Genomic DNA, 13498 nt, shown 5'->3' on the forward strand with positions numbered 1-13498 from the left:
TTTAAGTAACTTGACAGAATCTGTCTAAAAACTGATTACATTACCAGAAGCGAGGGAGACCCTGTCTCAAAAAAAAAAAAAAAGAAAAAAAAGTGCCCCAGTCAAAATGCTGGCACTTGCACAGTAGATGGCAGGGGGGCAATTAACCCAGAAACCTGTTGGGGGTTACTGCAACCCCGTTGAGGAAACTAGACGCTATGGTAGATTGTACAGCTGGGGCCACGGAGGTATAAAGAAGTGGATTGTTCACAGGAGTAGTTTGTGTTGGATTAAATGTGCTGGGTTCTAGCGCTGATGTCTGCAGGGGGCATCAGAACTGGGAGAGGAGTAGGATTGCACAGGGAATTTGCATTTGTTTATATTGCTTTTTGAGACAGGTTTACTCTGAGCCCCAGCTGTCCTGGAACTATGTAGACCAGGCTGGCCCTGATCTCAGAGATCCTCCGGAGTGCTGGGAATAAAGTCATGTGCCACCACACCCAGCTTGCATGGAACATTTGGGAAGGAAAGGGAAATGCACTATTTTGGATATAGAAAGTTCAAGGTGCCTGAGTTATGTAAGACACTGAATAGGCAAGCTCAAAGGAAACATTCCAACAGAAACTAAAAATGTGGCTGTTGCCTGCATTGTGTAGATAAAAAAAAAAAATTGGATAATAAAGAGAAAGGTTTATTTTGGCTCAAAATGTAAAAGGTTTCGGTCTTTCACTGGCCCTGTTGCTTTGGCCTGTGAAAAGCAAGACATTGTGGTAGGAATCATGATGGAGCAGGACTGCTACCTCAAGGTAGATACTAAAGACCACCCCACTGCTCTAGTCTTATTGAAGGGCAGGCTCCCAAAGACCCACAAACGTCTTGTCTAGCCAGCTACACACACCTGCAGTCAGCATGCAGGATGCCAACAAGGCTCTGGGTCCAGTTCTTGGCATTGCAGAAACTGGGTGTGCTACCACACACCTGTAATCTCAACACTCAGGAGGAGATACTGTTATACAAAAGCACACACAAAGATCCAAGATAAACTGGGTATGGTGGCAGGTGCCTATAGCCCCTGCTGAGGAAAGACGATCACGTGAGTCCAAGCAGACTGTACACGTGGGCCCCATCTCAAAAAGAAAAAAAAAAAACTACCAGCAATTTAAAAAAATATTATTTTTATGTGTATGAGTGTGTTGCCTGCATGTATGTGAGTGCACCCATGTCACGCAGTGCCATGGAGGTCAAAAGAGGGCTTTGGATTCCCCTGGAACTGGATTTAAGGACAGTTTTTAGCTGCCATGTGGGTGGTGGGAATCAAACCAGGTCCCTCTGCAAGAGCAGTCAGTGCTCTTAATTGCTGAGCCATCTCTCCAGCCCTACCATCAGCATTTTAAATATGGGTCATGTAAGCCAAAAGGATTCTATTTCTATTCAAAATAAATTTTTAAGTGTTTTATTATTTTTATTTATGTGTAACTATTCCTGCCCACCCTAAAAAAAAAAAAAAAGATGAATTACTATTCTCACTGGTAATTGAGCAAACTGGAATATAGGTTAAATAGTCGATCTTGCTTTTGGTGCTGAGAATTCTGAGTCACAATCCTAAATTTATTTTGGTCCCACACCTACCAAGTGGTAGAGAGACAACTGAAATACAAACACTTTGATTCCACAGCCCATTTCCCCTTTTTTGAAAAATTAAGTTTTTAAATACTTAGTGTGTGACATAGATATATGTGGAGGAGCACACCTGATATGGCCTGCATGTGGAGGTCAGAGGACAACTTGCATGAGTTGGTACTCTCCTTTCACCACATGGGCACTGTGGTCAAGCTCCAGTCATCAGGCTTGGCAGCGAAAGCATTTACCCACTGAGCCATCTTGCCAGTGTCCGTAGTCCATTTCTTAACCACTACATTGAATTACTCTGAAAACTGAACTTAAATACAAATACTCTATACTTCCAGGATATCAAGTGGCTGTGGGATGTGGTAGGGTTCCAGGCATGTAGTTGAAGAGGCATGAACAGGAGCCTTGGAGAATACCAGTTCTCAAGACACTCACTTTACAGGGAGGTGACTGAATCTGACTTAGTGAGGGGCTGAACCCTGATTAGAAGGTGGATCTTGAGCTGGGGATGTGGTTCAGTGATAGAGAACTTATCTGTACTGTGCGACGTCCTGGGTCTGATCCCCAGCACTGAAGCAGAGAGGAAAGAAGGGAAGGAACGAAGGGAGGAAGGAAAGAAGGAAAAAAGGAGTGCTGGCCCTGTATATGTGCCCCATTAACTTCAGGATTCTTTTCAGGCTTTATCCTTATTTGTGGGAGCAAATTCTAAAGCCCTCAGACAGCATGAGAACTGACCACGAAACAGGAGTAAAATGCGACATAAGATTGTTGATTCTTAGTTTATTCTATGTGTAGGCAGTTCTGATACTCCTACACCATGCTATCCACAAGTTTACTTAAAAAAAAGGTGCTGGGGATTGAACTAAGTCTTGTATATGTTAAGTACATCAACACTGAACTATACAATGGAGTCCAAAAGTTTACAGTTCTTTGTTTTTGAGATGCGGGTACTTGCACTGTTGCCAGGCTGGTCTTGAGTGGGTGGGCTCAGGTGGTCCTGTGGCCTCTGCTTTCCAAGCTGCTGGGATTCCAGGCATATGACACCCCTTAAGGCTCATTTTTTTAACCTTAAAACTTTTTTGAGTTTGAGTATTTGCAAATATCTAAGCAGGGTTTTTCTTATATTATTTATTATAACAAAGGAAAAACGCTGATGGATGGAGGCTTGTATCATTTAACCTTGCTGTTCTGCCACGTGATTGGACTAGAGACTGCTTTGCAGAGGATGGTCAGATCCAATCAGATCATGATCATAGCTCAGAAGCCATAAGCAAGGTTGCCCTCAGAATCTAAAATTTCAGGGTTGCAGTCAGGATCAAATGCATCACAATGGCAAGTCTAAACCCATGAATCAAGCTAATTACAGGAAGCAGTAAAGATCTGGAATGCGGCAAGGAGAAAAATGGGTCTCTAACTTTGCATTACTCAGCTTTAGTCACCAAGGGACCCAGACATACTGTTCTGGAAATTCTTAAAGTACTCTATGCCTGCTGTGCTCAATAAAGGCAAATAATTTTCATAGGCCTCAGTATTAAAAATTTATTTTTATTTTGTATTTTGTCTGCATGTATGTAAGAGCACCATGTCCATGCAATGCTCACAGTTGCCAGAAGAGGGCATCTGATCCCCTGGAACTAGAGTTACTGGTGGTTGTTAGCTGTGGGAACTGAACCTAGGTCCTCCACAACAGCAGTTAGTGCTCTTAACTGCTGAGCCATCTCTTCAGCCCCAGCCTCAGTAATTTTTGAAGAGCAAACCAACTCCTTCCTGCATCTTTTTATGCTTAGACTTTGTTTTGAAGATATTCAATCTAAATACCCACTATGATAAAGAGATTAGGATAAATATGTATCACAAAGTGAAGTTAGAAAGAAGGGAAGACACATGACAGTGTTCAATAAATATAAGTATTTTTTTTTTTTTTTTTTCCTTTTGAAGACAGGGTCTCCCTGTAGCCCCTGCTGGCCTGGAACTTGCTGTGTAGACCAGGCTGGCCTCAAACTCACAGAGCTCTGACTGCCTCTTGCCTGTCAAGTGCTGGGACTAAAGGTGTACGCCACCATGCCTAGCTTAAATATAGATATTTGTATAGACATTTTTTTCTTTCCCCCTCATGTAGCCCAGGCTGACTGGAACTTATACTATGGTTGGACTGGCCTTAACCTCTTGATCCTCCTGCTTCTATTTCCCATGTGCTAGGATTACAGACGTGCCACCATGCCATGCTAGATATATCCTTGACAGCAGAATTAAAAAGGCTTTCCATTTCATGTTTATTGTCAGTGCTTCAACACAGAGTATTTGTAACATTAGTGATGTGGAAACCAACAGTTTTTTCAAATACCAAGTGACAGACTTTTTCTGGCAAATAGTGATTCTTTTTCTCCCAGACAAAATAACCAAATAAAACACGAATTCAGGAGATGGGTGATATTGTGGCCACACTCCACCAAATTACAAAATGGCAGTGCTCAAAATCATGCAGATTATTTCCCCACTGATAATGCTTCTTTTAAACGTCTACAAGCATTCCTGGTGCAAAACACTCCTTATAAACTGCATGATAACAGCGAACTACACAATTTACTTGGAAAATCAGGAAGTTACTTTTCTATTTTGGCTTTAAAACTTTTTAAAAATTGGTTTAAAAATGTGGTGAGGAGCATAGTGATGGAGCTGGGAAAGGGGGCTTGTAGGAGGCAGATTTAACACGATAGTGATGGAGGTGGGGAAGGGGGCTCATAGATGGCAGATTCAACATGCCTGAGAATGCTTCAGCAGGCAAAGGAGGAAAATGCCAGGGCAAGAACGAAGTATAAATAAGTCTCGGCAAAACGGCCAGCTCTGGTCTCGGCTTCACCCGTGGGAGAGAAGTCTTCTTATAAATGGCTGGTTTACAGAGTCTTCTGCAAAATAGAGTTCACCACCTCCAGTGATTCTTCTTTTACTAAAACAATGTCATAAGAGTCCATGTATTTTTCTAAAAGCTCATCTACCTAGCCAACAAAACAACAAAAAATAAAATTAACATGCAGAGAAAGGTAAATAATTTCAGCTTTAATCTCATGGTATTAGATTCATAGAATAAATTAAATTCAGTCTCATAAAACTTTTGAGAGGAAAACACTTTCAAACTTAAAAAAATATTTATTTTTATGTATTGGTGTTTTGCCTACAGTGGATTTAAGTGCACCCATGTCAAGCAAACCCTGAGGAGGCCAGAAGAGGGTACTGGATTCTTTGGACCTGGAGTTACAGACAGTTGTGAGCTGTCATGTTGGTGCTGGGGATCAAACCTGGGTCCTCTGCAAGAGCAGCTAGTGCTCTTAATTGCTGAGCCATCTCTTCGGCCCCTCTCAAACCTTTTTAGAGGGAAATAATTTTGTTTCTGATTAACATTTTAACGTTTTGAAACAGGGTCTTGGTGTGTCTGCCAGCCCGGTCTCCAACCTTTGGCCCTCCTGCCTCAGCCTCCTGACCACAGGGATCACAGGTGGACATCACCAGGCCCAGCTACTCTCAAAGCTTTAAAGACTCACTGACAAGAATTTTTCCACACGGTAGCTTTGTACAAAGTATACTTGGTCACAAGTGGAGACGTTTTGACACTCACGACCAGGGCACCCAGCACCGCCTGCTGCCTGCAGCACGTGCACTTCCACGTTTAGCTCAGGCCTGCCAAAGTCCTAGGTGAAACGACTGCACTCTCACATGCCTTTGGCAACAATTATCCATAAAGTTTCATAAATTTTTTGGAATGGGGTCTCCCTCTAGCCCTAGCTGGCCAGGATCTCACAGAGATCAGCCTTCCTCTGCCTCCTGAGTGCTGGGATTAAAGTGTGCACCACCACACCCGGCTCATCATAAATGAAATTGCAGATCTCTGTACTCACTCTGTCGTTGAGATAACCGATTTTCAGAATGTGTTCCACGTTGGCTACTCCATCTGCCATCCTCAGGTCCCCCTGGGAATCTCCCAGCAGAATTATGTTGCTGTTGTCTTTCAGTTGGTTGAAGTAGTCTGTATTCCTCAAGGCACCGTCGTGTTTATTGAACACATGAATTAATTCTCCTTTAAATCCTTTGAGTACTCCCTATTAAAAATATAAGTGTTTTGATATAACAGTTTAAAATTTTTTATTACATTTATTTATTGGTGTGTGTATGTGTGCAGGCATGTGGGTCATGGCACACATGTGGAGGTCAGAGGACAGCTTGCAGGAGTCAGTTCTTTCCCTCTACCCTGGGACTCTCAGGGTGGAAAAATCAGGTCATCAGCCTTGGTGGTAAACACTGTTACCTGCTAAGCCATTTCACTAGCCAGAAATAATAGGTTTTACAAATTCTCCCTGTTAGATTTTTCACGTTTTGTAGTTCTACTTCATATTTGTAGATATCTTTGACATCATCTCAAAGCATGTTAAGTCTATCATGCTCATGATTGGTAAGAAGGGTTCCAAAAAAATATTTCATTCTCTACTAACCACTTTAAATGGCAAAACACAACAAGAACTTAACTCTTATTGTTCGTTTTGTTCCCAGTCAAAAGATTCCATTTTATGCACTTTATTGCTTTGGATTTTTGTTTTGTTTTGCTTGAGTCAGGCTCTCCTGATGTAGCCCAGGCTCTGAACTCAGGTCTTCCTAGCCTCAGCCTCCTAAGTGCTGGGGTGACATCATCCTTCCCAGAACATTTCACAATATACTCCTTCAAGTAATGTCAGTTCTAATTCACTTCCCTTTCCACCTATGAATGTAGCCTTCTGAGTTGCTGCATTGTTACTTTCATAGAAGTTTTATGAATTTTATACTAGCTCATTAATTTGTGAATGAAAGTTTAAGAAGGGCACAGAATACAAATAGAACATGGGGAATAATGAATGAGTCCTATTAATAGTGTATCAGCCTTGTCTAATATGAGGAACATACACTAAATAATAATAAAGAGTAAGTGTGTTTGGTTTACATGACTAAAATAGTTCAGGCTGTAAAAGTAACCCTGGGAATGACTTCGTACTCTTACATTTTCATCAAAATCCATGAAGTTGGACACCACTCTGACATTGGAGTGATAGACTCCAGCTTGACGGATAACTTCTTCTAGGACATCACCAATGCCGGCTGAAAATATGAACACAGGGATACTGTGCTGCTGGAGTCTGCCAAAGAAATCCTCGTACCCTTCCCTGAAAGATGGAGGTGCAAATGATTCTTAGGAAGCAAGATGGATCTCTGTTTCACTTAGAAGGTATAAAACAGTATTTCTTCCTGAGTCTGTGAATCATATTCTCACTTCAGAATAATGACTAAGAGCTGTTGACTCCATCCTCCTTTTAACCTATCCCGAGAGTGCTAGCTAGATGTTTTTACCTTGTACTGAACATGGGAGGAGCCTTTGATTTCTAACTCCTACCACTAAGCGAGGGATCAAAGCATACATACCCTGCAAAGCCCAGGGGCTGAGCTGGAAGGCTGTCTGCTTGACATCCGGCTCTTTTGCTTTTCCTATCCCCAGGAAGACAGCAGCAGGGCTGGCTGCACCTCTTTCCACCTGCCACCTCTCCTTTCCAACACCTTTTATTTATGTATTTAACGCTTTTCAGTTAGTGTATCATAGTCACTAGACCTTGCTCCCTCACCCCTCCCAGACTCTTCCTTCAGGGGATGGCCCCTTCTTCCCACTGAACAGCTACCTGCTTTCCAGTCACATGTACAGTTCCATTTAGATGCTGAGTGAGCAGATTCACAACATTTTGTTTTTCGTGTTCACTCCCCTCCACTTAAACTTCTTCCTCCCTTGTAACTACTTTCATATCATAAGCATGTTAACATACAAATGTGCATTTACATTTAAATCTAGAGTCCACATGAGAGTAAGCATGCTGCTTTTCTCAGCCTGGCTGATTTCACTTAACATGATTATCTTCAGTTCTATCCATTTTCCTGAAAATAACATAATTTTATTCTTGTTCTTAAGATCATAAAACCTATTTTTCCTTTATTAGCTTTAAGTTAAATTAGGTGCTACTTATGAGTAAAACACTCAGCTGACCTTACCCTCTGATAATCTAATACTTTCTTTAAAAGTAATCACTTGAGCATCCTGGAAAAAAAAGGTGATGGGGGGTGGGGTGGGGTGTAGCTCAGTGGCAGAACAGATAACCAGCATCTGAGGCCCTAGTTTTGATCCCTACTGTGGGGGGGGGGGGGGGGGTTTTCCCTCTTGGGGGGGGGGGGGGAGAGCATCACCATATTTACCAAACAAGTTGACAAATTTTACAGGGTAAGTAAACAGTACTGAAAATGAGCTTAAAGATTTTCATAAATTAAATTCTCACACTATGTGTGTGTGTGTGTGTGTTTCTGGTCTGGTGACCAAATTGGCGTCCAGCTTGTGTGATGATCTTCCTACCTCTACCTCTGCAGTATTAGAATTACAGGCATATGCCACCATGTGTTAAAGAATCTGCTTTGCAAATATTTTAATTATATACTAAAGCACATTTTCCTTTCCTATAAACATTTTTGAAAGTATGAGAATTCAGAAAGGAGATCATATAATTTAGAAACAAGACTCAGTTAAATCCTTTCTAACATAAATATTCCCTTCATATTTCAAATCTTTCAAAAGTGTTCTATCTGCTAAATATTTTTAAAAAGGTATTGGTTGAATAAATTTGTGTATTAGTCTTAAAAGTTTAATCTGGAGAAAGGATCAGTAATTCAATTGAATGCTATTACCGCCCATACCAAATCTAACATGCTTTTTTTGAGATAAGGTTTCATGTATCCAAAGCTGCTTCTAGACTTGCTGTGTAGTCCAGGTTCCTCCTGCCTCTACCTGCTGAGTGCTGGGATCAGTCATACACTGCTATGTTCAGTTTTATTTAGTGTTGGGGATGAAACTCAGGGCAGTATGCATGCTAGGCAAGCACTCTACCAACAGTCCTCTAACAGGCCTTTTTAATCCCACCCTGCTACCCATCCTGTGACAGACGCATGTTTTAAGTGTTCTATGGAATGGTGTGGTAGCTTCTTGTACTTAAAATACACAATGGAATACAGAACAATAGTTCAATTCTGTAGACAATAAAAACAGTAAGAAAATCCAAGAGACTTACTTGAGCATAACATCAGACTCTGCCACAATCTCTTGAAGTTTAGCTTTTGGTATGCCTTGTTCAACAAGCAAACCATGGGATTTAGTATACCTGGAGTTTATGACCAAAGGGGGTTAAATGTCAATTAGAATGTTACTATTATCTTTATCGCAAAGCATTCTTCAGTGTGGGTCAGTGACTTGTGTTCCTCAGGATGTGGACTTAACTCTGAAACAGAGACTGAACTGCGTCGCCGCTGGCTACTCCACACACACTGCTGTTCCACACAACACACACATACTAAGAGTCCACATATACTAACGTTCCACAAACACACTAATGCTCTGACCTTGCAATGCATGTTCTTACTCCCTCTAAAGCCTCACAAAGGCAGGTTTAGGCATAACATGTTAACAACAATGAAAGCAGACATCTGTACGCTTTCGTCAGTCTATAGGCAAAACTAACTCTAACTTACGGTGGCATGCTCCTTTCTCTGACCAAAATAAGCTTAGTCATTTTTCATCTATTTGCAGTATAAATTTTCATGACATGTCTTAAGTACTGGAATGCTGCCCAGTGAAAAAGGAAACTCCTTGGTATGAAGAGTGTTGCATATGGATTGGCTTCCTTTATAGTTATAGAAGACACTTTCAATCACAGCAGCACAGTAATGGCATTTAGAATCTAACTTTTACCTTTACAACTATGCAATCCTGTCCCCCAACAAAGAACCTAAATCTTTGCCTAATAACTACACCACATAGTATCTGAAGTGGCATCCTCTTCCCTCAGCCAGTCTCTCCTCTTCTCCTTTTTGGAGACAGCATTTTGTATTAGCCCTGGCTGGCCTGTTAATTCATTGTATATCCCAGGTTGGTCCAAACTGGAAGCAGCCCTCCTTCCTCAGCCTCGTAAGTGCTGGGATTTATAGGTGCGCACCACATGCCCAGCTGCCTCGGTAATGGGAGACTGTTCCATCCTCAGAAAAGTCTCATTGCAAGGTAATCCTTTCTTTCATCATGTACAGAAATCACTCCAAGTCTTCCAAATCTGGGTCCAGCTTTGATTTTACAGGTGGGTAGAGAAAGTCTTTTTCAACTTTTAATTTAATGCTTTACACATGGATGAAGTGTGAGTGTAGCACACTATGGACCCTCGGAGCTGCTAGGAATATTCCTGGTCTGTTAATGTTGTCCTTTCCAAATCAAAGCATGCTTGAATGAGATGGCTGGTTCCTATGATCACCCTGTAGACTTCTCTGCTCCTCTAAGTGTGTTAAGATTTATTTTATCAGTATTTTCCTTGAGTCACACACACAGCTCTCAGTGTGGTCAACACGAATGCTGCATCTTGATGAACCAACAGCTGAGGCCCTTCCTTCACGGGTCCTCTGCTGGGTGAAACTCGGAAGAGAGGCAATTTGAATCCTAATTCTTTTTCTTTGTACATTAGATCACATCTTGCCTCTATGACTTAATGTGAAGATCTGGCTTTTAAGACTTACATGCCAGATTTCAAATGTATTCTTACTGAACTTAAATCCTAGGCTGTTAATTCACTGCTAGAACTGTAGAATCTATTACTCTATTTATACACAGTTCTGTGGGGGCAAACACTAGTTTTAAGCAGGCTTTTCCCATTTCAATGCTCCCACCACTCAAGATGTACTCACCACTCTACCATATACGGAAACTTCTCTTCTACGGTGAGACCAGGATCAATTTCGATGGCGTAATACCGTTCCTTTAACTGCACTAACTAGAGGAAATGAGTAACTTTAGGAAGATTATACAGTTTTGTTGCTTATCTGTTTCTTATGGAAAAAAACAATGCCAACCATCAAAAACACTGGAAGCACCTGTTTATAAATGGCTTTAGACGTGACAATGAAAGGCGCTTCTGCTGACCTTACTTTACACAGGGTTAGACACAGCTGAATGAAGCTGCTTCGCTTTTATTCTCAAGTCGGCTTAGTTAGCAGCTGTTTACTGTGCCCTTAGAAAACAATTTCGGCTTAAAAAAAAATTATTTTAGGGTTTTGTTCCGGTACTGGGGATTGAACCTATGCCGTCCACAATTAAGTGATTGAGGTGACTGGTCACTGGGATACCTCCCAGGCCTAGTTTGACCTTCTATTTTGGGGCAGGTTCTCTGCTAAGTTGTCCAGGCTGGCCTTTACTTCTTAATTTTCCTGCCTCAGCATGAGTGGCTAGGATTAAAGGCCTGGTGACAACTTTAGATGTCAAAGTAATTAACTGTGATTGACACTGTAAGCCTTATTCTGTTAAGGTTCATAGAAAGTAGACACTCAAGCAATATCCTGAGTAAACACAAAACCAAGGTCTTTTTTTTTTGAAACTTCTAAGTTAATGTAAGGATCCTAGAGTATTCTAATAATAATAATTTAAAAAGTTTATTGTGCTGGGAATGGTGGCATAACCTGTAATCCCAGCACTTGGGAGGGAAAGAGGAGCAGGAGTTCAAGGCTATCCTCGGCCACAGGAGACCTCACTTAGGTTTGGCTAAATGAGACACTGTCTTGAAAAAAAAAAGTTACAAAACTGTAATTCATACAATAAACCTAATATGGTGGTAGATGGCAAGGTCTCACTGTGCAGCCATCCTCCCACCTCAGTTTCCCCAGGGCTGGGGTTGTAGGTTTGTGCTACCATGCCTAGCTTTTGATGAACTGAGGCGATGAATTATGTAACTGCACTTGTAGTTAACACTCACCTTCTTTCGACATTCATCTGTAACGAGCTTACAGTTGTCAATGATATCTAAAGAGAACAAAGAGGCATCATGAGATAATATTCCAGTTGGCTACCACCGAGGATGATTTGCTTCTTTAAGTTTTGAGAGCTAGGTGAACTACCATGGTCACTGGTCTTAATGCTGTCATTCAAATGGCACTGCTAGAGAAATTGGTTTCAAAACCTGAGACCTATTGATTCCTCACGTACACCACTGAGCCAGACCATTAAGATCTTCACAATAAATTCTATGCTATTTCCATGTTCATCTTGCTTTTTAATTAAATAGAAGCAAGAAATATATCTTTTCCTTTTCCTTTCTATTTTTTTTTATTGTAGGGTCTCATGTAGTCCAGGCTGATTTTGAACTTCCGATCCTCCTGACACCACTGCCCGACTGGTGGGATTCATGTATGTGCCACCATACCTGGTCCATACCTGGTCATGGAGATCAAACCTGGGGCCTCATGAGTGCTAGGTCATCAATCTACCAATTGAGCTACATCCCCAGCCCTGAAATATACCATTTTCTTAGGGATAAATACTTAATGTAAAAGATGTGGAAAGCATCATATGACATTAACAGCCATCCATTAACTCCAGTTCCAGGGCATCTATCTGATCCCTCTTTGGACTTCTGTAGCATTGCATGGCACGAATGCACCTACCTACATGCAATACACCCATACACGTTAAAATAAAAAATAATACAATTAAAAAATAAATTAGTTACGATTGGCTCAAATCACGTATGATTTTTGAATTCATTTTCATTTTATGCTGTGCTCTGTACTTTCCAGTGTAACTGAAATTCTCCTTAGTACCACTCACAATGGTTACAGTAGAGATGGTATGTGGGAAGCACAGAATTTACATTACTCTGTAGTGTCATTTTTAGGTTGATCCTTCCAAGCTTCTCTCATTAAATTTCATTTGAGATTAGAGATCACTGTTTTTGTGAATAAAGCTTTGTTTCTGTGATGTTGGAGATCCAATTTCGGGCTATGCTGCTGAGCTACATCCTTAACCCAGAATATTTGCAAAATGTTACTTCTTTAGGTTACCCCCAAATTTAGAAGCTCTTAAAGTATTTCTTGAATAGTGGACCACACATGGTGGGGCACGGTTTGAAGTCTTCACTCACTTCCTTTGCTCACATGAAACGTGTACATGAAAACTGCCAGCACATGAAACCTCAAAGCATAACAAGAAAAAGCAGGTTTCTTCACTTTCAACATCCAAAATTAAATAATTCCTAGTCGTCACATTGGTAAAAGAATATTAAAACATTTATGATGCTTTTGTTTGTTTGGGTATCACACTTACTATGACATGTTGGACATCTTTTCCCATTGTAGGAAAACCTGCTTAGTGTCATATCAAAGTCTGTGATTATCTGTAAGGAAAAGGAGAAGGCATTACATGTACATGCACACCACAGCAGGGATCTCAAGCGGGCTTGTACAAGTACAAACATGCACTGCTGCTTTCTTGAGGCTCTGCTTGGTTCCTGGGTACTGTAGGTTATTAGCTCTACATTAAAAATTTTCTAACAAAGTTCATATAATTAAACTCCCAGGAATGATGAGCTTGTGGTGGTTTGAATGAGAATGTCCCCCACAGGCTCCAAGTATTTGGACATTTTGCATTTTGTCCTCAGTTGGTGGCTCCATTTTGGAAAGTTTTAGAAGATGGGGCCATGCTGCAGGAAGCATGGCACTGGGGACGGGCTTAGAGAGTTCTTAAGCTTTGCGGATCTCCAGTCTCCCTCTTGCCTCCCATGGCTGCTTGAAGATGTGAGAGCTTAGCTTCCTTCTCTCCTCCAGCCACCACCACTGCCATGCCTCCCTGCCATGACAGACTCTTGCCCTTTTGGAACTGTAAGCTAAATAAACTCTTCCTTTTATAAGTTCCCTTGGTAATGATGCTTCTATCACAGCAACAGAAAAGTGACTAATACAGTCCTTAATAACAAAGTGGTATCTTAAAAACTCTCTCTCTCTCTCTCTCTCTCTCTCTCTCTCTCTCTCTCTC

The 13498-nt window shown here is 41.2% G+C and overlaps 1 protein-coding gene across 4 annotated transcripts in view; it reads right to left on the reverse strand.

Moving 5' to 3' along the window:
* Nucleotides 1-3857: 3857 nt before the first annotated feature.
* Nt5c3a (5'-nucleotidase, cytosolic IIIA) overlaps nt 3858-13498 on the reverse strand; it is a 59814-nt gene continuing 50173 nt past the window's right edge. For 3 of the 4 annotated variants that reach the window (XM_008827543.2, XM_029560860.1, XM_008827546.2), the window contains 7 exons: nt 12791-12860; nt 11445-11491; nt 10384-10469; nt 8730-8819; nt 6632-6794; nt 5502-5702; nt 3858-4604 (listed from right to left, as the gene is read on the reverse strand). In XM_008827543.2, the coding sequence (XP_008825765.1) occupies nt 4503-4604; nt 5502-5702; nt 6632-6794; nt 8730-8819; nt 10384-10469; nt 11445-11491; nt 12791-12860 (759 nt within the window). In that variant the 3' untranslated portion in view covers nt 3858-4502. The remainder of the gene's footprint in view (nt 4605-5501; nt 5703-6631; nt 6795-8729; nt 8820-10383; nt 10470-11444; nt 11492-12790; nt 12861-13498) is intronic. The other variant, XM_029560859.1, reaches the window with a different exon arrangement.

Source organism: Nannospalax galili, unplaced genomic scaffold (assembly GCF_000622305.1).
Source record: "Nannospalax galili isolate Female #2095 unplaced genomic scaffold, S.galili_v1.0 scaffold132, whole genome shotgun sequence".
Taxonomy (NCBI): Eukaryota; Metazoa; Chordata; class Mammalia; order Rodentia; family Spalacidae; genus Nannospalax; species Nannospalax galili.